Source organism: Callorhinus ursinus, unplaced genomic scaffold (genome assembly GCF_003265705.2).
Source record: "Callorhinus ursinus isolate GAN/ISIS: 27379988/994484 unplaced genomic scaffold, GSC_fseal_2.0 scaffold22, whole genome shotgun sequence".
Lineage (NCBI taxonomy): Eukaryota > Metazoa > Chordata > Mammalia > Carnivora > Otariidae > Callorhinus > Callorhinus ursinus.
In genome coordinates, this window is record NW_027397084.1 from 2,265,171 (window position 1) to 2,290,535 (window position 25,365).

Here is a 25,365-nt window from a genome sequence, read left to right on the forward strand (position 1 = left end):
GCCCCGCGGCAAGATGGCGGCGTGAAGGCAGCGGGCAGCGGCAGAAAGTTTGTTGTGGGATTGGAGTAGTCGGCCGGGAGGCTAGAGTTGGGGGGGATCGTGGGGACACCATCGCGGAGTAGGGGCGGAGGAGGGACTAGCTCCGGGGTTAAGAAGAAATGGGATGTTGGAAGGTTGGAGGTGGGGAAAAAAAAGAGGGAGATGGGGCGGAGGGGAGGGGGCCTAGGATCCAGCGGCGGCCCTGGGGGAGGGGTCCATGGCGGGGGGAGCACAAGTAGGTTTGCAGGCCCTGGAAAAGCAGTCACAGATTGGAGGGGAATTTCTAAACCGAGAGTACAGAAGCCTGGAGCTTGTGGCCGAGGCCCGACTGTACTGGGCGGGTAGGAAAGAGGTCTTTTCCATGGAGGAGGATAGTGGGGAGGGGGGAAGAGAGACCTGGAGGATGCTGGGCAGGTTTGGTATGGAGGAAACTAGAGAGTCAGATGACCCTTCTGCAGACTAAGATCAGCCTTTCCAGGGTTCCTATAGCATCTGCCCCAATTTCAGCTGAAGACTCAGGGGCCCCAGGGACTGGAAGAAATCACAGTACCTGCTTGTAAAAAAGAGGTAGCGACCTGCCCGAGCTCAACCCCAGAGCGAGTAAGGTGGCCTCCAATGACAGGCTGGCATGCTCCCTGCAAGCAGGATGCATGGCCTCAGAGAGATACTGAGAAATATTTAATCTGAAAAGGGCTCTCTTCTATAGCGGTTGCCCTTTGCCTGTGGTAAGTTAGTGTTTTGTTTAGATTGCACACTGATTTTTGAGAATTGGGTGTAGCATTGAGCCTTGTGTGCCGTCACCTGTACAAGTGAACACGGTCAAGGGCCTAGAGATGAGGCTGAAAGTGCTTTTTTTTTTTTTTAAAGATTTTATTTATTTATTTGCTAAAGAGAGCATAGGTGAGAGAGAGTGAGCGAGAGCACAAGCAGGGGGAGCGGCAGGCAGAGGGAGAAGCAGGCTTCCCGCTGAGCAGGGAGCCTGATGCGGGACTCGATCCCAGGACGCTGGGATCATGACCCGAGCTGAAGGCAGCCGCTCAACCGACTGAGCCACCCAGGCGTCCCAAGGCTGAAAGTGCTTTAACACATCCCTGTCACAAGCAGTTTCCTACATGCTCACTGTATCTTTTTCGGTCTCCCCATCACATCTTCAGTTTGGCATCCTACCTGAAGTAGAGATTTATGGGTGACAGATGGGGGGGGATCATGAGAAAAAGTTTGCCTTCTGTCACCAACTCCTGAATTCACTTTTGCAGCAGGTCTCCTTTTGAGCTATCTTTTGGTAAGAAGGGCTCATTAGTGTTTCTTTGGGGTTGTGGATTTGGTGGGTAGGTGGGGTTAGTGAAGGAGGAAGAGCAGGTTGAGGTTAGGGAGAAGAAACCCAGATCAGTTTATGGTAAGGGGTCGAGTTGACTGGTGTAAGGCCCTGGGAATATTTATTGTATCACTCTCTGTCTCTGAGATCCCTGATATTTGAGAACTGCTTTACAGTCTGGATCAGTGTGGTGATGGAAGGAAAGGATGGTACACCTTTTCTAATAGCTTTCTTCCTTTGTATTCTCCCCGTCAAACCACATTAAAAAAAAAAAAAATCAGTTTCACTAACCAAACTAAGCATGGCTTAAGAGATAGTGGATTTGGGGGTTAGAGAAAAGGAAAGGGGTTTGGAGCCACAAAGTGCAGTGCATATGGTACTCACTTCCTTTGATGCCCTGTGGTTATGCCCAAGCCAGAGTTGGGGGCAGGCTTTTCACAGAAGCTTGTTTCATGACTGGTCTCTGCTCCATGATTGGATTGTGAGGTCTAGTTTGATCTAGGACTCCTCACTAACCATCTCCTGCTCCCTGACTGCGCCCTCCCAAAAGGCTTGTTATAGACAGACCAACCCAAATCACTGTTACTAGGCCAGCTTCAATACCTTCAGGTATCAGAAAAACTGGTGTTATTTAGCTGTGACTCTAGAAGGTTGGGAGCTTTCTCTTCCTGAGGGCAATTTGTGGATGCCTCCTTAGAGTTGTGATCAGCAAGGGCAGTGTGGGGAGCACACATAGGGGTTAAGAGCACTGATTCTGGAGCCAGAATTCCTAGTTCAAATTCTGGCTTTGCTATTTGTAGCTCTGTGACCTTTAGAAATTGTATAGCTCTCTTTGCCTCAGCTTTCTCCTCAGTCAAATGGAGATGGTAAGAGTACCCATCTCATAAGGTTGTTTTGAGGGTTAAATAAATACATTGTTGTATTTAGAACAGTGACTGACACTCCATACATATTTGGTGTTACTATGCTGGTCAGATCTCAGCACTAACTTCTTCATGATTGAACCTGGTGTCTGTCTGTGGAGGCCCTGTACTGGTTTGAGCTTCTGTCTTGTTAGAGAGATAGGGCACAGCTTTTGAATAGTATAGATTTTACATGTAGTGAGAACATCTTCGTTGAACCATTTAAACTGATGTTAAAATGCTCATGATTTCCTGTTTGAAGTGAGGTTTTAGAGTTATCTTTGTAGTTGAGCTATAACAATAGTAGTGCTTATTGAGCACATTCTGTGTCTGGCACTGTTGTAAGTGCTTTAAATGTATTAACTAATTTAAATTTTTTTAAAAGATTTTATTTATTTGACAGAGAGAGACACAGCGAGAGAGGGAACACAAGCAGGGGGAGTGGGAGAGGGAGAAGCAGGCTTCCCGCCGAGCAGGGAGGCCGATGCGGGGCTCAATCCCAGGACCCTGGGATCATGACCTGAGCCGAAGGCAGACGCTTAACGACTGAGCCACCCAGGTGCCCCAATTTCATCCCCTACAAGCAAATACTTCCATTGTCCCCATTTTACAGATGAGTAAATAGAGATACAGAGTGGTTAATTTGTTCAAGGTCACCCAGCTAGTAAGGGGCAGAGCTGAGATTTGAACCCAAACTATCTGGCTTCACTAATTGAGCTTCCTTTTTTTTGATTTGGTATGAAATTAACTCTTTATTAAATACGCCTAGTGGCAATTTGTATCTCTTGTTTGTCATGATGGTTAGATTGTAGTAAACTTTTTTGATTTATTTAAAAAATGTTTTAGGGGGCGCCTGGGTTGCTCAGTTGGTTGGGCGACTGCCTTCGGCTCAGGTCATGATCCTGGGGTCCCGGGATCGAGTCCCGCATCGGGCTCCCTGCTCGGCGGGGAGTCTGCTTCTCCCTCTGACCCTCCCCCCTCTCATGTACTCTCTCTATCTCATTCTCTCTCTCAAATAAATAAAATAAAATATTTAAAAAAAAATGTTTTAGGAGCTGAGCTCTTCATCACAGCTCTCTCCTTCTCAGATATAAAAACTGGTGCAGGAACTGTGGGAGGGAGCCCACTGCCCTGTTAGCCAAATCTGGACTCTCTCTTCATGATTCAGCCTGGTGACTGCCCTTTGGAAAACCTTGGACCTGGGTTGGGTGAGCAGACTGACATGAAAATCCACCCTTAGCATACATTAAGGGTGTGTGTGTGTGTATTAATGGAGACATAAGTAAAAGGCTCATTTCTGACTTTTTTTTTTTTTAGAATTTTTTTTTTAAAGATTTATTTATTTTGAGAGAGTGAGAATGAGAGAGAGAGAGAGAGCACATGAGAGGGGGGAGGGTCAGAGGGAGAAGCAGGCTCCTCGCTGAGCAGGGAGCCCGATGCGGGACTCGATCCCGGGACTCCAGGATCATGACCTGAGCCGAAGGCAGTCGCTTAACCAACTGAGCCACCCAGGCGCCCAAGGCTCATTTCTGACTTTGATTACTGACAGGAATAGCTGAAGTAGCCATAGTGTTAAATTCATAGACAATCTGGATGTCATCTTTGTTTTATTTATTTATTTTTTTAAAGATTTTATTTATTTATTTGACAGAGAGAGACACAGCGAGAGAGGGAACACAAGCAGGGGGAGTGGGAGAGGGAGAAGCAGGCTTCCCGCCAAGCAGGGAGCCCGATGCGGGGCTTGATCCCAGGACCCCGGGATCATGACCGGAGCCCAAGGCAGACGTTCTACGACTGAGCCACCCAGGCGCCCCTCGTCTTTGTTTTAAAAATAGGTAGCAGACTACACAAAAAAACCACAATAGGTGGCATTTTAAGCAGCGCTGGCCCTCCAGCTTGAGGGGAAAGTGGAAAACAGATGTGCTCCTGTGGACGCTCCTGTGGAAGCTCCTGTGGTCTATCGAGGAAGGTCCTGGCTCAGTGCTTGCCAGTCTCTTTCTCTTTAGCCAAGCCGGAGGCCCACATGCAGCCTCAGGGCAGAGGTGTGCCCATGGTTTGATTGACTGGCTTCCCTTTGCCCGGCACTTAAGAATCACTCTTCCCCTCCTTCTGAGTCACGTCCTGTCTATTTAACATGCCCTCAGGGCCCATCTTTTTCTTTAGTAAATGACTCTCTACCTTGCCATGAGAGTAGGCACGCGCCTGATGTCTGAGCAGATTTCAGGGGAATAAGGGGCTCAGTACTTAGGGCTCTTTCTGGAAAATTCCGAGCCAGCCCTCGAATGACCTTTTTCCACTTGTGGCACGTGAGATTTTGGAAGTTAGTATCTGTCAGTGTCTGTTCCCCTCCGCCATTAACTGAGGAGCCATATGTTGTCCGGATAATGTACTTTATCTCGATTTGTGCTGCAGTCAGCATGCTGAAACGTGTCATCTCCATAAAGTACACCTTTGTGTTTTGGTAGAAGTCCTTAGACTTTCTGGATTCAAGTCTCCTTTTAGCAGATGATTGAACTGCAGGCTGAGGCTGATAGATTTGGATCCGGTTCTCTGCCTTTACTGTTCTGGTTTTGTTGTTCACGAAGTCCATTTCTTCTCTTAACACCCCTTATTCAAGTGTAATCTTTGCATCTAATCCCTTCACCTTTTCCTCACCGCCATATCCTGAGTGCCAGGGACCTCTGGGTAAACCTGGCCTTCGTTTCTCACCTGGATTCAGCCTCTTTTTTTTTTTTTAAGATTTTATTTATTTATTTGACATAGAGTGAGAGAGAGAGAGAGAGAGCACAAGTGGGGGAAGGGTCAGAAGGAGAGGGAGAAGTAGACTACCCTGTTGAGCAGGGAGCCCAAAGTGGGGCTTGATCCCAGGACCTCGGGATCATGACCTGAGCCGAAGGCAGCTGCCCAACCAACCAAGCCACCCAGGCACCCCACGGATTAGCAGCTCTGTGAACTAATTCTCTCTAGCTTCTGGGCCTTTGCACTTGCCAGCCCTGCTGTTTGGAATGTGCTGCCCCCTCCACTCTTTACCTACCTTTTTGTCCTTTATTTATTTATTTTAAAGATTTTATTTTTAAGTAGTCTCTACACCCAGTGTGGGGCTCAAACTACAACCCCAAGATCAAGAGTCGCATGCTCTACCGACTGAGCCAGTCAGGAGCCCCCCCAACCTCTTTGTCCTTTGGTCTCAGTTTAAATGTCTCTTAATTTGGGGTCCCCACTCCTTTCGTGCCTTTCCTCTGTGCTTCTGTGTTAACACTTAGGCTGCGTTGTGATTGTCTGTTTACTTGTCTGACTCTCCCATGACTGTAAGTGCCCGGATAACAGGGGCCATGTCTTAATCATTATTGTATTCTACCCTTTAGGATAGTGCAAGGAACTGAATAGGCACTCTATGTTGCGGTGGGGCATGTAGAACACATGAAATGTGGTGGGCTGTCTCTCCCCATTTCAGTCTGACTTCCAAGCTGCTGTGAGAATTGTCTTCCAATGAGCAGTCTCAGTTCTGGCATTTACCATGTTTTATGGTGATTTCTCTGTTTACTTGCTGGCCTCTTTCACTGAGCTGACCCTCTGTAGAGGAGAGACCCTCCCTGACCATGGGATGAGGTGGGGGGTGGATGGGGAGTTGGGAGTGGGGTGAGCAGGTGATAGAGTCAGATTTTGGAGCGAGGCTGACCTGGTTGAAATCTTGATTCTGCGACTTACCAGCTGTGTGACTCTGGACAAATTGCTTAGCTAGTAGGACTTTTGGTCTTGTCGCCTGTACAATGAAGGTGACATTATCTTTTTTGTAGGAGTATCGAGCATTAGAGATAATGAGTTCATGGTGTGTAGCAGGGCACCTGTCACATGAAGGATACTCAGTTAATATTTGCTTAGTAAATGAATGCCATTCTGGAAAACACAATAAGAAAAAGGCTTTGTTTATTCAAGCTAGAATGAACCTTTTGATTTCTGCCAGGTAGCCAGGAGCCTTTTTGAGGTGGGAGTAAAATTGGAAGAGTCTCTTTATAATGAAGCAGTATAAAAGCTGAGACTAGGGACATCGTCAATGAGTAGCCTGTGCAAAATAGTTGATATTTCTCCCCATCTTTTGTGTTGTAATGACTCCTTTGATGGATCCCCTTTACGTGAGGTTGGCGGTGACCTTGGTGGCTATAGGTGGGGGCAGGTAAGTGGTAGATTTGTAATGTAGTTCAGGCTGTGGATGACTGGATGGGGTGTTTGAGGATTCATGTTCCCTGGTGTTTTATGGATTGGAAAAATGTTGGGTGAAGCTGATAGAACACATCTAGGCATTCAGGAAGCTGGACTTCTTGGCCCTAGTTTTCTTAGGGTTTTGATGATCTTGTGTCACAAAACAGGACTTAACTCAGATGCTCCCCAGAAATAGGGCTGGTAGCTGGGAGTTCACTGTCCCTTCTTTGTCTTTTTGTTTTTAGTGTAGTTTATGGGGGTAGTTCTTAGGGCACCAGTTCCCAACAAACACCCGAGGAGTGTGTCTCCAGAAGTCTAGACCTCTTAATTGTATAATGCCAGGTGTGCTCCAGTTTGAGTTTACAGTCCAGATGAGGAAGATAGGTTTGAGTTTTTCAGAGGGCAGCCTTCTCGTCTGGTCCTTGAATCCCTGCCCCAGCCAGCTGCCTCTCCTCTGGGCTCTCAAAGCATGTACCAAACTGTATTTGCAAGTGGCTGTTAACCTGTCTCTCCCACACTCGGGGCAAGATCTTTTAACTCGGGAAGCTTCTTAGAGGCCCTCCGTGGTAGGTGCTGAGCAATCCTGGTTACTATGTGACCCAAACCGGTCCTTCCTTCTTGAAACGAAAGCAGGTCCGACCTGCTTTGAACTCTTAGGAAGCAAGGTCCTGCGTAAACAAAAGGTGAGAGTATTAGCAATAGCATTACTAATTATTGTCTAGAGTTGAGTTAATGTGGTTCAGTGATCTTCCAGGTGCTTGGCTTCAGCTCTTTCCCTTTTTAGCCTCCTTATGTTCTAGAACACATTCGTAAGCCAGCAGCAGAGGTTAAAAGCAGAGGTGAAGCACACACCGGTATATTTTCTTGCTAACCACCATCTTCCAACAAGTCTGACTGCTGGCATCCTCTTTGTTACTCATTAAGTTCCTGTGAGTGCCCCATAACCTGCTTGCTTTTCTGGCCGTTTTGCTCGTTGTCTGGGTGTGCTCCCTGCTCACAGCCAGGACCCAATACAACCTTGTTAATGCCTACACGAGTCAAAAGGACGAGACAAGTACCAGAAAGTGATGTGATGGAGTTTTCCCTGGGCTCTACCCCTTGCCCCTCAGTGTGGGAGTGCATGGTGAGTGTGGCATATCTTTGCCGATGGCGTCCTGGCAGGGCTGGTTAGCTGCTTCATATGTTTAGCCGATTTGAGAGGAGATGGGGTGAGGCCAGCAGGACGGGGTTGTGCTGGGTACATTTAGGCTTCAGAGGGGCTGAGTCTCCTGCACTGGCCGTGAGTGTGAGTGGGACCTCTTGTTAGTTACTATCTCGTAAGTGCCAGCTGTCTGCGAGGTGACCTTTAGGAGCCGGAAAGGACACGACCCCCCATTTGTGAAGAGCTCTGCTTTCCCAGTGAACTGTGGGGGGACGTCCCTGAGGGCGGGGCTGGGAAGTCAGTCTAGACTGTGCTGGCCTCGCCTTGCGCCTCACTCAGCTAACAGCAGCACAGAACGCTGGGTTTATCATTTGGGGTACCGAACAGGCCTCTGCACCTTCCCAGGCAACCCCACGCGGACTTCAGTCTCAGAAGCCTTGGAGGGCCTTTACATCAGGGCAGAATCGTCAGGGCTTTTCTGTGGCTCCCTAGAGGAGGCTGCTTTCCATGCTTTGCCCTGGGATTGGAAACAGAGTTCTATCCCAGTTCTGTCTGTGGTCTTGGGCAAGTCACTTGTCTTCTCTGTCCCTTCAGAATGGGAGAACTCCACCTGTTCTGTGGGCTTCACTGGGCCACCAGGATCAAAGGACATACAATGGAAGGGAAGCGCTTCCAGGATGGTAAAGCACAGTGCACACGGAGGGGTTTTGTCTGTTTGTCCAGGAATGCTGTTTTCATCATAAGCATAATATGTGTCCTTGCATAAAATACCAGCCATACAGAAACATATGCAAAAGAAAAAGTGAAAAGACCTCCCCCCCTTTCTTCCCCCACTGCTCCTGTCTAAGCCCCTTTCCTAGAGACAGGGAACTATCCTGTCTCCTTCTAACCTTTTTTTTGTGCTTCTAGACATTGCTCATGTATCTCTTGTACTAAAACACAACTCAATAGTAGTCCATGCTGTTCTTCAGCTTGCTTTGTTCACCTAACACTTTACCTGGGGTCAAGCAGCCCCTGTTGGAACCTCCTTCCCAGCTCAGGGGCTTCCTCTGGGGCTGGGTCCTTGGGAGGGTCGGAGAATCTTTACTAGAGGTTCTCGCCACACCAGGCCTGCTGGTTATCTCTGAGGGGCAGTTTTTTATGCTGCGATGAAGTTGTCTGGCAGGAGTGCCCTGAGTGGGAATTGGGATGGTTCTAAACATGGCGTGGACACTACCGCTTCCACCTCATAGGTGTTTCTCCCCTCTGCGCTTCTGGGCTCTGCGGCCGGGAAGGGAGTAAACTCACCTGATTTCTCAACCTCTGCTTCAGCGCACAAACAGTCCCTGGTTTCTGAAACCTTGGTTTTACCTAGGTTACTTGCTGCTCTGTGTTTTGAAAGCAAACCAGACCTGGCTGGTGTTTTTCGGTTTTATTTGGGGGCGAGGATTCTGAAGGGAGCCTGTCAATGGCCGTGAATTCTTATCAGTCTAGGGAAGAGGTCAGAGCCTATAGGAAGAGTTGTTCTCTCTTCTAGGTGGTTATCTCCCCCTCCGGGGTCAGGCCTTCGCCTTTTGGGCTCTGGGGCTGTTGTCAGAGTACTACAGGGAGCCCCGGGAGTAGGCAGTTGGGAATGATAAACCTAGGCTTGGGAGATGGACCAGGCCCCTGTGTGGTGCCAGGGTGGTCGCTCTTCTCCCTCCACCCTGAGTCGTCATCTCATCCACAGGGCTTTCCAGACAGAAGAGGAATCCTTCTGGTTTTTCCTTGCCAACATGCTGCCCTCCTCTATGAGCACAAGCAGTACTTGCTGCTGTATTTGCTGTAGGTGTCCTCTCCTGCCACTCCAGGGGTCACATCTTGTGGGGTTTCTGGGACTCCGCCGCTGCGGCTCCATTTGTCTTGAGATCTCTAAGCCACGGGGGCTCACTTCCCCTAGGGTGGTTCTGGAGGCTTTGGGAGAGATGTTTTCTGCTGTTCCCTCTCTGGGCACTGCTTGTTCTGAGCGGGTGGCATGGTCGCTGCTGGGTGCACGAGGATCCTGGCTGCAGCACGGCCTTTATCCTTGCTCTCTGGGCTCCTCTGGGGCCAGCTCCCTGGGAAGTGCCATTCTCCTGGCTTGTCAGAAACTGCAAGGTGGCAGCGTGCCACCCCTTCCCGCGGCTGGCCCAGCTCTGGGCCGGGTCACACACTGCCCCATTGTATGGTGCCTTCGATGCACTTCTTGTCGCAGCCTCTGATCCCTGTGCCAGTCCTCTCCTGGCCCCTTGCCTCGGAGCCCGTGGGTGGTGGCGGGTGGGCTCTGCTGGCACAGGCCCGGGGTGGGTGGCAGCGGCAGCGGTGGCCAGCTTTATTCTGACAGCCCCACCTTCGGAGCTGTGGTGCGGCCTGGCAGCGGTGTCCAGAGAGAAGGCAAGGCAGGGGAGCGGCCCTCTGGCAGGTGCCCCCTTCCACCATAGCTCTCTTCTCTGTGTTGACCAACCAGAGAGCCCTGTCACCTGGGGTCAGCCAGCTGGACTCACTGGTGGGCAGGGGGCGTGCTGCCCTTCCGCCTGGCATGATCTGTGGATGGGAGAAGGCCCCCGAGGGTCTAGTGGTAAGTCTGGAGGCGCTTCCCCTGTCAGAAGAGCCCAGTGTGTACCCTCAGGCATCTTGCAGCTTGGCATTCCTTCTGCTCTCTCTTTGCAGCTCCGGAGTTGGGCTGCTCTCAACCAAGCTGTCTGTTTATATGGAGTGCCTGGAGGGCGTCTGCCATGAGTCTGTCGCTAACCGTGCTAACCAGGAGAGCTGGCTGGTTGGGGAGAAGACACTAACCCTGTGAGTCTGACCTGGGCCAGCTAACCTGCCCTGGGGGTACCACTAGCAGTGCCTCTGTCACCCCCCAACCCTCCCCCAGCCAGCCTGGCTGCCTCCTCCCCTTAGCTTACCTCATGCCTCCTCTGTTCTCTTGCCCTTACGGCTGTCCCTCCATCTTCCCAGTCTCCTTGCTGTGGGGGGGGGGGTGGTGTGTGTGTGTGTGTGTGTGTGTGTGTGTGTGTTCGCTGTGGTGTGTGTGTGTGTGTGTGTGTGTGTGTGTGTGTGTGTGTGTGTTCTCTAAGGCGAGAGGGATTTCCTATACCTGCCCATCTGCCAGCCTGCTGCTGGCCTCTGCCGACCCCAAGCTCCCCTCAGTCAGTACCGTTCTGCCTAGCTCTCCCTTAAAACGATTGGTTAGAGTTTCTGTTCAATCTGCTTTCAGCATTATGGAATTTGAGACTATCTTGCAGTGACCATGCTCTGTTTCACACCTCAGAGACAGATGGAGCCAGAGTGGGAGGGGAGTTTTCTTCTTGACTGGATAGTTGCTTCCCTTTCTCAAGTGGAGAAGATTGAATGGTGTCCCCATTATTCTCACCCCAGGATAATCATTTAGGATCAACTGCAAGGTTTTCCTTAAGGTTGGTGGTGGGGATTGAGGAAAACCGTGGTCTGGCTGTGGGAACCTCCCTGGGCAGAGAGTGAAGCTGAAAGGTAGAGTCCGGAACCAGGTACTCACTTGAGATGTAGCTCGTGGCACCCGTTGCTCTGGTAGGTGGAGTGGGTGGAGTTTGGCCCCCCACCGCCTTCCATGTGTGGAGCTTCAGGTGGACTTTAACCAAGAAGAGCTGGAAGGGCACCTCTGCCAGAGCAGGCGGGACCTAGCTTTGGACTTCACAGTGGGCCTGGGAGAGGCCTTGGCCTCAGACTGGGAGACTGGTGAACAGCCTGCCGTAGAGAAGCTCCCGCCAGACTCCCTTCTCCTTCCAGGGTTGGAAAGGAGAAGGGGACTCTGGGGGTGGCAGGAAGGCCAATTGCTCGGGGCTCCCTGGTGTTCCGCACAGGTAACTCCTTAGCTTCTCTGGCTCCAGCCTCTGGAGTCAGTGCAGTACTGGGTAGGCTGGCGGTGGGGGGAGAGGGGGACTTGGGATCCGAAGGCCCTCTGGGTGGGCTGTTTCCCTTGGGCCAGGAGGGAGAAGCAGGGAGCTTCCTGCTCGTATGGGGTGGGAATGTGTAAATGTGAGAGGGTGTAAGGGCTGCCTGGATGTGTGGGGACCCTGAGCTGGGAGTAGCAAGCTGGAGGGGTGCCTGGTGGCTGGGCTCTGACCTGGAAAACAAGAGGGGCCTGCAGCGGGCCACCCCTTACCTTGCCTTTCCTTAGGCGATGGCATGGGGACTACTGTCAAGTGCTGGTTGATCTTGGGGACATTTGTCCCTCCCTTTATTTAGGGGAGGTTCCTTGGATCATCATCAATAGTTGTCTTCAGTCCCTTTGTTCCTGTCAGGTGTTTGCTTGAGTGAGAGGCCAGCTGGATAGACTTGAGGTATTTGCTCAGGTGGGAGCCAGGTGAGCTCTCGAAGGTCCCTAGCACTAGTTTGGAGTCCTCAGGCTTACTCTGGGGCAGAATAATTCCCACCCACTTCTTAAAAAACCTGTCAGTCGGTACCGCTTAGAGTAGGCAGGGGGCCAGGTCAGGGCCGCAGGCAGCTTGTCCCAAGAGGGTGAGGTTGTACTTGCCCAGAGGGGTGGCAGGCATGGCTGCTGGAGGGGCAGCAGGGCTGGTCTGGGCACAGCCTGGCATCTCCCAGCCTAGTCATCGGCCCAGAGCAGAGCCTGCCCAGGGCCCCACCCCATGCTCTGCTGGCTGCTTGCCTGCCACGCGCCCAGGATTGCTGAAGGCTTTGCTCATGTACCTCAGGAACAGCTGCATGCCGGAAACCGGGGGCTGGCAGCGAGCAGGAGGGGCACCTGGGGGGCGATGTGGGGGAGGGCTGAACCCAGCCAGCTTTGGTGGGATGGGCTCGCCATGCTGGGGGAGAGGGGCTGTATTAATGGTGGTTGGGGTGGGGGGCCTCCTTGCAGGCAATCTCCAGAGCCTCTGCTGGGTCGCCTGGCTACAGGGCTGGCCCTTGCAGGGTGATGGTTCGTGTTTCTTGGGCCTCAGTTGGATGCAGACCCTGAATTTCAGAGCCTTGAGAGGCAGCCAGGCTTGTATGACAGGAGCGTGCCCTGCCCCCAAAGGCTCAGCTTCCTCCAGGCCTGCGGAGTTCAGGCTCTCTATCCAGGCTTACAGCCGAGGATGATTCCCACAGAGGAGGCACTAGGCCCTGTGTGACCAGACATTCATGTTTTAGCCATTGATGAGCGGCTTTAGGAAGGGCCTGTGTTTATTTTTGTTACTTATTTGTGTCGTGCTGGGTTCCACGGGGGAATTAAGGCAGCATAAAGCACAGCTGGAGTGTTCTGGAAAAGGGCCGGTTTCCTCTCATTCTTAAAGCGGTAGTGATTGCTAATTGAGTGATTTTGTTTGACTTTCTTCAGGTGAATTAGGAAGAGCTTTAATGATTTTTCTGGTAATGTGTGGCCTCTCCCTGATGGTCCCTCACTTGCTTGAATCAGTGACAGCTGTGAGAAGAAAGGCGTTATCAGTAGGTTCGGAAATGGTCTGAGCCCAGATAAACTGTTGGGGCCATAATTTCTTACAGAGTGTGGGTGATGTGGTGACCAGGGGAGGCAGCTGGGCTCCCTAGGGCAAGGCAGGGGAACCAGGGCGGGTGGAGTGAGGTTGTAGTGCAGGACTTGGGCAGCTGGAGGCCTCCAGTGGGGGCAGACTGAAGTGTGAAAAGCCACGGAGCCGCACCCATTTTGGTTTCACTCCCGTTTCCTTCCGCAGGGACGACGCTGGAGGCTCGGACCTCCCCTCCTCTCCTGAACCTTTGACTTTGTCCCGGGCAGACCCACAGAAAAGATAGCAGAAGGGAGAGGGCGCCCTGAGCTCTTGGGCTTGAACCTTCTTGCTGTCACCTCCTGTGGGTGTGTGCAGAGAGTGGGTGTGAGGATATATGCTTTGGAGAAAATCTGAATTCTGAAGGTTTCTCCTTACCCTGCTCCATCTCTAGCAGCGGTGACCCCGGACCGTGGTGGCAGCCCCGGGTCACATCCGGGCACTTAACCACTTAGCAGGTGTGAGTCCCATCTCCTGGGTAAAGAGGGATGCTTGGCAAATTTTTTTGTCCTTTGATTAAAGGCTACTGCGTCTGGTGCACAGCTTTCCTTATATCTGCCTCTGACTACACTCTCTGCTCAGCTGTTCAGGGGGTTCACAGTGCAGGTTTGCTGTGCGTGCTGAGTCCCATTTCTAATGAAAGTAGACTTTGTTCTCTCGAGGCAGCTAATCGTGCCCCATGGGCTGTAATCAGGGAGAAGGTATTTAATACAGGGCAGGCGGCAACAGGCGGCCTGCACTGACTGGCAGATTGCAACATGGCAATTAGGAAGCTCTCACCCCCCTCTTTGCCCCAGCAGAGCCTGGGGAGGCTCTCTGAACGGGAGTTTGAGTGAGTGAAGAATGAATGCTATGCAGAGGAGGAACGGGGAGGCGGGGCTCGGGGCGCGGGGGGCCTTGAGGAGAGCCCCTTTCCCTTTGCTTTCCCTTCGCTTTCCCTTCGCTTTCCCTTCCTTTCCCTTCTCCAGGCTGCTCTGCGTGTCTCCCTCAGGCACTGCTGACCTGGGTCAGCCAGAGGTTTTCACCTAGGCCTCAGCCTTTCTCCCCACGCACAGCTGTCGTAGTGCAGACCCAGCACATGATCTGGTAGCGCCACACGCCGAGTCCTCTGCCCCCAGTTCCTTGAAGCTCAGGTAGTTTGGGGTGAGGAGTGGGAGTGGGATTCTTCTTGGTCAATTTTTAGATCTTCCAAAAGACCATTTTCTTGGAGGTGTTCTGGAGCCAGCTCAGCAGCCAGAGGCCAAGAGACCTCAAAGGCCGCTTGCTTGCTTATCGTGGCCTGTATCCCATTCTGAGTTCTCCAGCTGCTTTCCCTGGGGACTTCTTCTTCTTGACAGGGGTTTGGGAGCCCTCCTTTGGCTGAAACCACTCCAGGGCAACATGGGAATCTTCGGGTGAAAGAGATGTGGCCGGTGGAGGCCGCACCTGGTGGTTGGGTCTTGCCGGTGGGACTGCTCTGCTGTCTTGCAGCTCGCCTTTTAGCTTCTCCTGGCTGTGGACCTGGTGTCTTCTCGCTTTGTTCTCCAGCGCCCCTGGCATGGCTCTCTCTCCAGGGTCTGTCCTCCCTTGCTGTGCTTCCAGTCAAGGACAGTGGCCTGTCAGGCCCATCGCATTCCTGTTCAGTGCTGGAATTGTCTCCCCGCTCTCGGCCCCCCTCCCGCCACCGTGGGCTGGATCTGGGGCACTTAGCGCATCTCAGGAGTTGGAGCTAGGGCCCCAACATGTACTGGTATTTATGGACGTGGGGCAGGGAGTGAGAGACAGACTCTCCCTCTTGGGCTTGTGCTGGGGACACTGCAGGCTCTTTTGCAGACTGTCTCCCTAGTGGGCCTTGCCTTCTGCTTCCTTGGTTGGGAGTGGCTCCTTTCTTGTGGCTCTGATGAGTATGGAAAGAGTAGGCTCTGGCCACGCTAGATAACTGCCTGCCATTGCTGGCACCATTCATCCCAGAGCGTCGTGTTTTCAGTACTCCCCCATCTCCCTCCTAGCCACTTCCACACCGTCCCTCAGCAAGCCAGGTTATCTGGCCAGGAAAGCCCTGGGAGTATGTGGTGTGAGGCTAGGGAGTAGAGACTTGACATCAAGGTGAGGCAGGATCTGTGACAAGTAGAGCTAGGGCTGTGGGGCATGGAGTGAAGGCCCCTCTCCTTCAGGGAGGATCCCCAGGTACCTGAGCGTGTCTGTGTGCTCCCTGCATGCCCGCCTGCCATCCATTCAAGTGTCCTGGTAGCTGGAGGCCAGAGTGGGTATTAGCAAGAATAGGGCTGAGGAAGAAAAGAGGCTGAGAATCGAGGGGGTCCGAAGCATGGCCTGCTGGGAGAAGGGGACTACGCAGCTGATGGGGGTGCAGATGGGAAAGGGAGCAGGCCCAACTCTGGAGCCCCCCCGCCCCCACCCCCGGATTTTGCAGAAGTTCTTGGCTTCCTGTATCTCTTACTCCGTGTCTCTGGCTGTCCCCTTTTCTAACTCATGTATCCCGCACTTAACATCCTCTGATGATCAGCACCCAGCTATGCAGGCTGGCTTGGAACTTTCTGGGCCTCTCCCCCAGGCCATAGGAGCTCACGCCCTGCGGCCCACAGGAGGGGTAGCCCCGGGGAACCTGCGGGGGTGACTTGTTTGCTCCCCCACCCCCCAGGAATGTACTGTCCTTTTGGGCTCGCCCGGATTCCTGTGCAAGGAGTCAGCTCGGCACAGCACGCTGCTTGTGCCCTGTGGGGACATGTCCGCCTCACCATCAGAGGGGTGGAGGTTGGCGGCTCGTGCCTGCTGCCGTGCCCCAGCTCCCCCCAGAACCCCAACCAGAGGCCAGGCTGCCCAGACGGAGGAGGGAGGCCACTCCTGCTTGCCCGCCCTCCCTACCCCCTCACCGTTCTTCCTGCCCCAGGCTCTGTTGGAATGTGACAGGAGTTGTGGCCAGGGCATGTCCCGACAGCAGGGACACATGCTTTAGCCCGCACGGCTTCCCTCGGCCCCCAGCTCTGTTTAGGAGGATAGCGGCGGGAAGATTGCTTATGCCCGAAGCCGCCTAAGGTTACTGCCTCCACAGGTCCCTCTGGTGGTTACTGCCCCCGTGCTGCGGCCCGGCTCATTACAGGGGGGGCAGAGCCCGGCCCGCCCAGAACCCAAGCGGGGGCCTCACAGGTCACTCAGTCGGGCCCCCTCTGTGTGGAAGAGGGACCAATGAGGGACTGAGCCGGGGCCACACGGTGTGTCAGAAGCAGCATAGCCTGGAGCCCAGTGTCTCAGCTCCCCAGGCTCGGGCCTTCTGCACCGGAGTTTCTCAGCCCGGGTGCTGTCAACATTGTGTGCTGATAATTCTTCATCGTGGGGCGCTGTCCTGTGCGTGGCAGGGTGTTCAGCAGCATCCTTGGCCTCTCCCCACTAGCTGCCACTAGCTCTCCTCTCCGTTGTGATAGCCCTTCACACGTGGCCAGGGATCTGGGAAGGGGCAGGTGAGGGAGATGGGGGACCCCAAAATCACCCTCGCTGAGATTGCTCAATCATTGCTCTAACTGCTGCTTTTTCAGATTTTTCTCTCCTGGGCCTACCCTTCTTCGTTGCAAAGTCTGTTTAAAACCGTTATACGTGGAAGTCGTCTTTGGACTCCTGGAAACATTGCTGGGAACTTTTGCCAGCAGCTTCTCAGTCTCTACTAGGCTTTTGCCTGGTGTTCTCTTCCGCAAGCCGTGTTCCGCAGATCTCTTAGTTTCCAGACTCTGCGAGGCCTGGGAGGTGAACAGGACAGGTGTGGGGTAGGATAGGGACAGGAGGACCAGACCTATCCCAGATCAGGCAGGTGGTAAGCTGAGGCCATGAGCACATACGAGACATGCCTGTGTGTCGTCTGGGCCTGTGACCACCGCTTTCGTGGAGAAAGGAGCCCCGTGCTTCTGGTCCTCTCCTGCGTCCGCTGCTTTCCCCAGATTCCCTGGGCCATGGCTTTTCTGCCTGGTTCTCCCTGGGGGGCTTCCCAGTCCTGGACTGGGTAGGCCGGCTGAGGGCCCTGACAGACCCGCGGCTGACACCTGGTTTCCACTTTCTTCCCTTCTCCGGTTTCAGGAGCTGTTGGCTAGAGGAAGTGGAGGGGCCGCAGGATGCGGAGAGCCGAGGGCTAACTGTGGGACAGCGGAACAGAGCTGCCGACAGTCACTAGACGGTATGTCCCTGGGGGGCCTGCACCCCTCGGCCCCCTTCCGGAGAGGCTGGTGGGCCAGGGGGCAGGCAGGTGGCCCCTTGTGGTGGGGGCTGGTGAAGAGAGAGTGGTGGAGGCCAGAGAGGCTTGGCCTCTAGGACTCTCAAGCTGGGAGGACCCAAGGGGCCTGGGTTGGGGGAGCATCTTCAAACCCTTACTTTCTGGTTACTGGGGGCTTATTTGTTTTTTTGCTTTCTGGGGTTTTTCTGAGCCCACACGTATGGAATGTCTCGTAAGTGCCAGGTAACTGTAGTTAGTGGCTTATGTAATCTTCACAACAGGTCTATGAAATTGGTGCTCTCCTCATCCCCAGTGTAGAGTTAAGGAAACCGATGGAGCGGGAACAGTTTTTCCCTCTGAGGCACTTTTGTAAGCCCACAGAGGTGAGCAGTGGGCTGCTCTTAGATACCTTGTCCCCCTCCTAGGCTGTAGCCCACTTTTCCTGGTGCCCAAGCTGTGGGCCCTGCCTTTCCCACCCATCTGGTCGCATTGGGCCCTTGTCCCCTTCAGCACTCCCCTGACCCATGGGCACCGATAGACCAGAGTCCAGGTTTCTCATGACCCCAGCAATGGCCCAGGCCTGTCTGCGTGCCCGGTGGCTCCTACCTATGTCCCTTTTACTGGCCTTTTTCCCTCAGTCCACAGGCCTCTCGCCCACATCTCTGAGCCGCCTCCTCCCTGGCTTCCCCACAGCAGGTTGAGGAGCCCTCCCCTCTCAGAATGACCAGTGCAGCGCCTGCTAGGAAACCGTACCGTAAGGCACCACCTGAGCACCGGGAGTTGCGGCTGGAGGTTCCAGGATCCCGGCTGGAGCAGGAGGTCAGAAGACTCATACTCCTACCCTGGCTGGCAGACGCATGCCCCTGAGGCTGGGTGTCTGACTGACGTCTCCCACCTGAGGGGACTTCTGGGCCCCTGAGTGGGGGTGTGAGTATGGCATTGCTGATTTACGCTTGGGAGCTCCTAGCGGCAGCCCTGCTGGTGGGGGCAATGCGGGCTTATAGGACGGCTGTGAGCACATGTCCCCACGTCACAGAACCCCAGAGTCTTTATGGCTCAACGGAAGTGCTCCCAGGCGGTATTGTTCTCCCTGCAAGAGGCAGCCCACCAGACTGAGGGGTCCTCATGCGCGGGAGGCTGGGACTGTGTGGAGGAGGTGGTGCTCCGGCTTCTTCCCACCAGACCAGCTGTTCTTTGCTGTCCCCGGAAGTCCGGCCCTTCCTCCAGCTTTGCCTGGTCTGGCTAACATTTGTGAAGGACACACTCCCTGCCAGGAGCTGTGTTAGGTTCTTAGGAGGCCCTCTTTGGACCACTGTGAAACAGTCTCCAAACCGGCTGTCCTTCCTCATTCAGTCTCCTCGCAGGAGGACATGAGTGTTGCAGTCAGTTCGCCCGGCCGCTTCTCCCCACCCTGTTGCCGCACATAGAGCACGTTTACAGAACTCGAGAGAGCCTCCGTACCCGCCGAGCCTCAGGCGTACCATGGTCTGCTCTGGTCCAGGTCAGGGCAGGGATGCTGGGACTTGCCCGTTTTCAGTTCAGGGAACATTCAGTAAGAAGGCCAGGTATTGTGCTAGGTGCCATCCTGTGGGCACTCCCTTGGTTTTGTAGATGAGGACACTAAGGCTGAGCAAGGTTAGTACAAGCAGAGTGTGGTAGAATGGGATCAAATCCAGGTGTCACTGGCTCTAAAGCCCATGGTCCGGGCCACCCACCTCATTTTCCGGCCTGTGATTGGCATTCTGAAGCAGTCGGCTCCATTTGGAGTGGGCCTCTTGATGTTTCCCTGCTCTGTGGCTGGCTGAGCTCTGGCTCTTGGGCTGTGACCAGCGTGGGGGCTTGGGGAGGATGGGGCAGGAGGCTCCAAGCAGCACAAGGATAAGACATGTCACTCCTCTCAGTCAGGACTAGCCCAGAGGCTCTTTCTTTCTTTCTTTCTTTCTTTTTTTTTTTAAAAGATTTTATTTATTCATTTGAGAGAATGAGAGAGAGGGAGAGAGCACATGAGAGGGGGGAGGGTCAGAGGGAGAAGCAGACTCCCCGCTGAGCAGGGAGCCCGATGTGGGACTCGATCCCGGGACTCCAGGATCATGACCTGAGCCGAAGGCATTCGCCCAACCGACTGAGCCACCCAGGCGCCCTCAGAGGCTCTTTTCCTTCTGAGCCCCTGGAAGGGCCTGATTCTGCCCCATCTTCCTCCAGGGGCCAGGGGGGCTTTGTGAGAGCTCAGAACCCTACTGTAGCTCGCTTGGCTTCTTCACTTCTCTGGAAGATCTCTGCCATGCCTGCAGGGCTCACTAGGAGCCCAGGGAACAGCTGGGAGGCTCTCTTTATCCCTGGGAAATGTAGCATGGGTACGAGGACTCATTTGCAACTTGCTCTGGAATTACGAGAGGGGTTAGAAGTGGTGTGGGTAAGGGTGAATGTTGGAAGGGGTTCATAAACCTTCTGGTTGGCATGGGAAAGAGTGATCTAGGCTTGTCCAGGCCTTACTGGATTGCCTCCATCTAACAGGGCCCACTTCTGTGAGATTGTTTGGGCTTCAGAAATGGCCCTTTCCAGGGCTCTTTGGAGGGTGGGCAAGCAGCGTGGGCCAGTGGTCTAGGGCTGAGCCTCAAGCTTCCATTCTTTTGTGCCCAGGAACCCCTGACTGATGCGGAGAGGATGAAGTGAGTATCTGCTGCCCGAGAGCCTGCCCTGCCTTGCCTCGGCACTTCCCTCTTAGCTCCAGGCAAGGCTGTTGGTACCTCCGGGGCTTTTCATTGGATTAGGCAGAAGTAAAGGTTCGGTGGGGTATTTAGGGACTCTGGGAGGAGGCTTGATGTGGATATTCCTTCTGGAAAGAGTTTTTGTTCCATGGGCTCCAAGAGAACCTGGGACCGAGGAGGTAGGTGCTCGGAGGGGCCTGCTCTTACCAAGGAGCCCTTCCCCAGCTCCTGGTCCTCCTGTACCAGCTGCCTCCCTGCAGCCCTTTCAGTCAGCCCTGTCAGGCCTTTGGAAAGGAGGTCAGTGCTGGGCTGGGTTTCTAAGAGACTAATCGTGGAGCAGCCTGATTGTGCAGTGGGGAAACTGGAGCTGGAGGGCGTGGTGGCCGGCTGGCTTAGGCTGTAACCAGAGACAGACTGGGGAGTCTTACCCCCACACCAGTTCTGTCTTCTCATTCTTCTTCGTGGGTGGGGGTGGATTCTACGCTCCCCCCCCCCCCCCCCCCCCCACCAGCCAGACTGTGTTCTCAGGCCCAGCAGGCGAATGGAATATGCTGCCCCAGACTCGGACTCCTTCTCAGGGAGTCCCTTGCCCTGCCCCCCATTGCCTGTGCTCATGTCACACCTACTCCTTCAAGCTTCTTGAGCCCAGCCTGGGGCTCCAGGGCTGGCCCATCTTAACGTGGATGCCCCTCTGCCCTTGACCCCTCACCCCACCAGGCTCTTGCAGCAGGAGAATGAGGAGCTCCGTCGGCGCCTGGCATCAGCCACCAGGCGCACCGAGGCCCTGGAGCGTGAGCTGGAGATCGGGCAGGACTGCTTGGAGCTGGAGCTGGGCCAGAGCCGCGAGGAGCTGGACAAGTTTAAGGACAAGTTCCGCAGGTGTGAAAATGAGGGGCCAGGCGTCCGTGCACGCATATACCTCCTCCCCCCCCGCCCCCCCGCCTGCCCTGTTCATAGGAGGTTAGCGGGACGAAGGCTCAGAGATCATTTCTGATTCTGATGGGGAAACCGAAGCTCTGGGAGGAGAATGACCTGCCCCACATCCCATATCAGGGAGGGGCTGAGGAGGGCCTGAAGAGCAGATCTGGACCCAGGGGTCGGCCTTGTGTTCCTCCACAGGCTTCAGAACAGCTACACGGCCTCTCAGAGGACCAACCAGGAGCTGGAGGACAAGCTGCACACGCTGGTAACCTGCCCGGGCCGGGGTCGGGGAGTTGGGGGGCGCATGGGGGCACTTTGGCTGGCACTGTGCCCACAGCATAGCAGGGGGCTGGGACTTGCCCGGGGAGTGCCACTGTGCCCTGGGGCTTGGGGAGGGGGCGGGACAGTGGCCGGCAGGGGACCGCAGTGTGTGCTGTGCGAGGCGGGACCGTCTCAGGGCTCACACTGTTTCTCTTCTCTCCCGTCTTCCCCTCACGCTGCTGCCGCCGCCGCCGCCCTCTCCTGTCAGGCCTCTCTTAGCCACAGCTGGATCTTTGCAGTTGCGTCTGAGTTTGTGTGTTTTCTTCCTTGCCCTGGCCTCCCCCTCAGCTGAGATCTGGGGTTGCTGGGGCCCCGGCCCTTTGCCTCTGCCCCCTGCTTTCCTCCTCCTTACGTGAGGCCCGCTCGGTACAGTGCCTCCCTCCTGGGGGACAGCTGCGGAGCTGGCTCTTGGCTCAGGCAGAGGTACTGGTTGATGTCACCACTGAACGCTCACGGCTTCTCGGCTCTGGTGGCAACAAGCCCAAGCCATTTGGCTGGGGGGGGTGGGGGCGCGGGGAAGGGGCGCCAGTCCCTGAACTGAAGATCAGAGGGCTGCTGCTCCCTCCTGGCTCAACTAGATAATCTCACAGGCGCCCCCAGCTGCCACCCAGCCCCACCCTTCCTCCCTCTTCCTAGCCTGAGCCTGGAAAGCGCTCCACACGTAGGCTTTGGCCCCTGGGTTTGCACACTTACTCCTTCTCAGGTCCGGCTGCCTGACCTGCCGTGTAGAGCCCCTTGATGGACAGCTCTCGTACGGCCTCTGTCCTGGGCCCCGGTGGCAGCAGGTCTTGTTCAGAAAGCCCCCACCCCGAGCCAGCCCGGAGAACAGGAGAGGTGGCTGGTCTCCTTCTGTCTGTCCATTGTCTGTCTATTCCGTCTGCCTTGGCTGCCCCAGCACCTGTGGCTTCCTGTGTCTCTGGGCTGGGAGGAGGCGAAGGGGAGGAAGGCCGGCTGGGGCGGGGGCGAGGTTCACATGAGTTTTGTGCCTCAGATCAAGAAGGCTGAGATGGATAGGAAGACGCTGGACTGGGAGATCGTGGAGCTGACCAATAAGCTGCTGGACGCCAAGAACACCATCAACAAGCTGGAGGAACTCAACGTACGTGCTCCACGGGGGCCCTCCCGCCTGCGGCTGCCTTGGCCCTGGCGCAGCCCCGCTGTCTGGAGCGCGGCTGGCCAGTGACGCCCTCCTGTATCTGCAGGAGCGGTACCGGCTGGACTGCAACCTGGCTGTGCAGCTCCTCAAGTGCAACAAGTCCCACTTCCGCAACCACAAGTTCGCTGATGTGAGCGGAACACCCTCCCCGCCGACGCAAGCCCTGCCCCCTTAGGACTTCTCTCGCTCGGGGTTTGATACCTCACTCTGTCCTGCCTCGACTCCCCCTTTCTGCTTTGCCTTTCCCTCGCCTGCATGTCTCCTCTCAAGTCAGTCAGCTCTGCCACTGGTCAGTGTTCGTGTGCCGTCGGGACCATCGCTAGGGTGGGGGCTGGCCTGGCTGGTATTTCTGGAACAGAGGCAGGGAGAGAGGCGCCCCATTTCGGGATCCCGTGCCGGCAGGTGGGGGTGGCCATCAGCTGTAAGCATATTGAGAGGGGATTAGGCCCAACTGACCGCCTTCCCCCAGGAGGCGAACTCTACATATAGAGTCCAGAGCCTCGGGCCCGAGGCTGATGGGGTCTGTAGAAGGAGCAGAGGCTCTCCCGAGGCCGCTGGCCAGTATGGGTCCTCAGACTTCTGTCTGGTTTGGGCAGAATCCGCAGCTGAGATGGGGGGAGGGGGCGTTGAGAGCGCATGGGCCTTGGCGCTCTGGGATCAGATGCTGGGTGCGTTCCTCAGACTCTTCAAGTCGTTTGGCCCCTGCTGAGCATCAGAGGGTCTGTGAAATGAGGCCACCCCCCCCCCCCCCCCCCCCCCGGCCTGGTGTGAGGCCTGCGCGGTGCTGCTCGGGCGGGCCTGGGGGTCGTTTCTGCTCTGAGGCCAGGAGCCTTCATGTCTCTCTTCCCTTCTCCCGCTCTTTTGCCCCAGCTGCCCTGTGAGCTACAGGACATGGTCCGGAAACACCTGCACAGTGGTCAAGAAGCTGCCGGCCCGGGCCCCGCCCCTAGCCTGGCCCCGGGGGCTGTGGTACCCACGTCGGTCATTGCCCGAGTGTTAGAGAAGCCAGAGTCTCTGCTGCTCAATTCGGCGCAGTCGGGCAGTGCCGGGCGCCCCTTGGCTGAGGATGTCTTTGTGCACGTGGACATGAGTGGGGGTGGCCCAGGTGACCCAGCCAGTCCCCCGGCCCCTGGCAGCCCCCCCCCCGCAACCCAATGGAGAATGCCGCTCTCTGGGCACTGCTGGGGCCTCCCCAGAGGAGGAGGTGCCCCTGCCAGCCTTCGAGAAGCTGAGCCCCTACCCCACCCCATCTCCACCATACCCGCTGTATCCTGGCCGCAAGGTAATAGAGTTCTCTGAGGATAAGGTGCGAATCCCCCGCAACAGCCCTCTGCCCAACTGCACTTACGCTACCCGCCAGGCCATTTCCTTGAGCCTGGTGGAGGAGGGCGGGGAGCGGGCCCGCCCCAGCCCAGTGCCCAGCAGCCCCGCCTCGGCCCAGGCCTCGCCCCACCACGAGCCCAGCCCCCTCCCCCCAGCACGCAGCGCCCCAGCCAGCTCTGCCAGCTCAGAGGAGGACCTGCTCGCCAGCTGGCAGCGGGCATTTGTGGACCGCACCCCGGCCCCAGCCGCTGTGGCCCAGCGCACAGCCTTTGGACGCGATGCACTCCCGGACCTGCAGCGCCATTTTGCTCTGAGCCCCACTGACAGAGATGAGGTTCTGGCGCCTTCTTCCCCACCTGGTGAGAGTGGGCTCTTGCTGCCCACGGAAGCTGACTCTGGCCCTCCCAGGGAGGAGGAGGAAGAGCTGAACCTGCCCGTCAGCCCTGAGGAAGAACGCCAGAGTCTGCTGCCCAGTGATAGTGGCACAGAGGAGGGGTCTGTCACTTCCCACACTGAGGGCAGGGCCTGGGCCCTCCCCAGCTCCAGCCGCCCCCAGCGCAGCCCCAAGAGGATGGGGGTACACCACCTGCACCGCAAGGACAGCCTGACCCAGGCCCAGGAGCAGGGCAACCTGCTCAACTAGGGCCTCCGCCTGCCTTCCTGCCACCCTGGGACCGGCCCCCCTGGAGCCCTCCTCCCTCAGGCCAGCTCTGCTCTGCTCCTTGTGCGGGGCAGGGGGCGGGGGCAGGGCCGGCCACACCGGGCCTTGTAGCTGCGTTGACTATGACTGGCACCAGCTTGCCCCGTAGCTTTTCCCTTTTTTTCTTGGAATATGTACTCCCCAAAGGTAACATGCAGCTGGGGCTCAAGACCCTTCTTCCGGTCAGCCCAAATTGGGCTGTTCTGGGGCACTGAGGGGTCTGTTACATCAGTGTTCATCCTCCATCTCCCTTTCATACCCACAAATTGTTTTCTTGTTTGTTTTCTGGGGGTGGGAGGGCGGTGTCTTTGGGATTATTAACCTCTAATTTCTGTTTTCTGCCTGCTTTCCTCCTCTCAAGTCCTCTGCACGAGCTGTTGCCTTCAAGGGGCCCTTGGGGGATGAGAGAGGGGACTCACTCAGGGCTCGCCTCCGCTGTGTCCATCCTCCCTCTGGAAGGGAGGAGAGGGAGGGATTCAGGGGCCTCAAGCTGGGCTCTAGGTGAGGCCTGGCCCCCTCCCAACCTTGGCTCTAGACTGTTACTCCCAGCTTTGGGAAGTTTTCACATCGATGACTATTTTAAAATTAAAATTATTTTACTGATACGGCCTAATTTGTTACTGATTTTCCTTGTGCCATTCTCCTCCCCATTCTTGAGCATTCCCAGTCCTAGCCAAGTTCTGCTCTTCCCTGATGAGTCCTCCCTGCCACGCTCTGCCTGGGGTGTATGTGGCCGCAGTGGGAGAAGGTGTACCTCAAGTAACCTCGGCAGGGCCCCTGAGTCTCTCCTCGAGGTGGGGTCCAGTCCAACCTCTGGAGGTGAGCTCTTTACCTTAGTTATGATCCTTCTGGGGGCCTATATAAGGTGTCACCCCAGAATCCCAGGTCCTACAAGTCAGACCTGAGCCAGACCTGTTTGACATTTGGGGCCCGGTGGATGCTG

The 25,365-nt window shown here is 55.4% G+C and overlaps 1 protein-coding gene across 1 annotated transcript; it reads left to right on the forward strand.

Moving 5' to 3' along the window:
• On the forward strand, positions 1-25,025 carry TJAP1 (tight junction associated protein 1). The gene is given in 11 exon segments (XM_073905012.1): positions 1-47; positions 10,265-10,393; positions 17,161-17,257; positions 17,987-18,112; positions 19,934-19,962; positions 20,719-20,880; positions 21,121-21,187; positions 22,235-22,342; positions 22,446-22,529; positions 23,270-23,536; positions 23,538-25,025. Coding segments are annotated over 8 exon segments (1,644 nt in total). The 5' UTR covers positions 1-47; positions 10,265-10,393; positions 17,161-17,257; positions 17,987-18,013; the 3' UTR covers positions 24,366-25,025.
• The last annotated feature ends 340 nt before the right edge of the window (positions 25,026-25,365 follow it).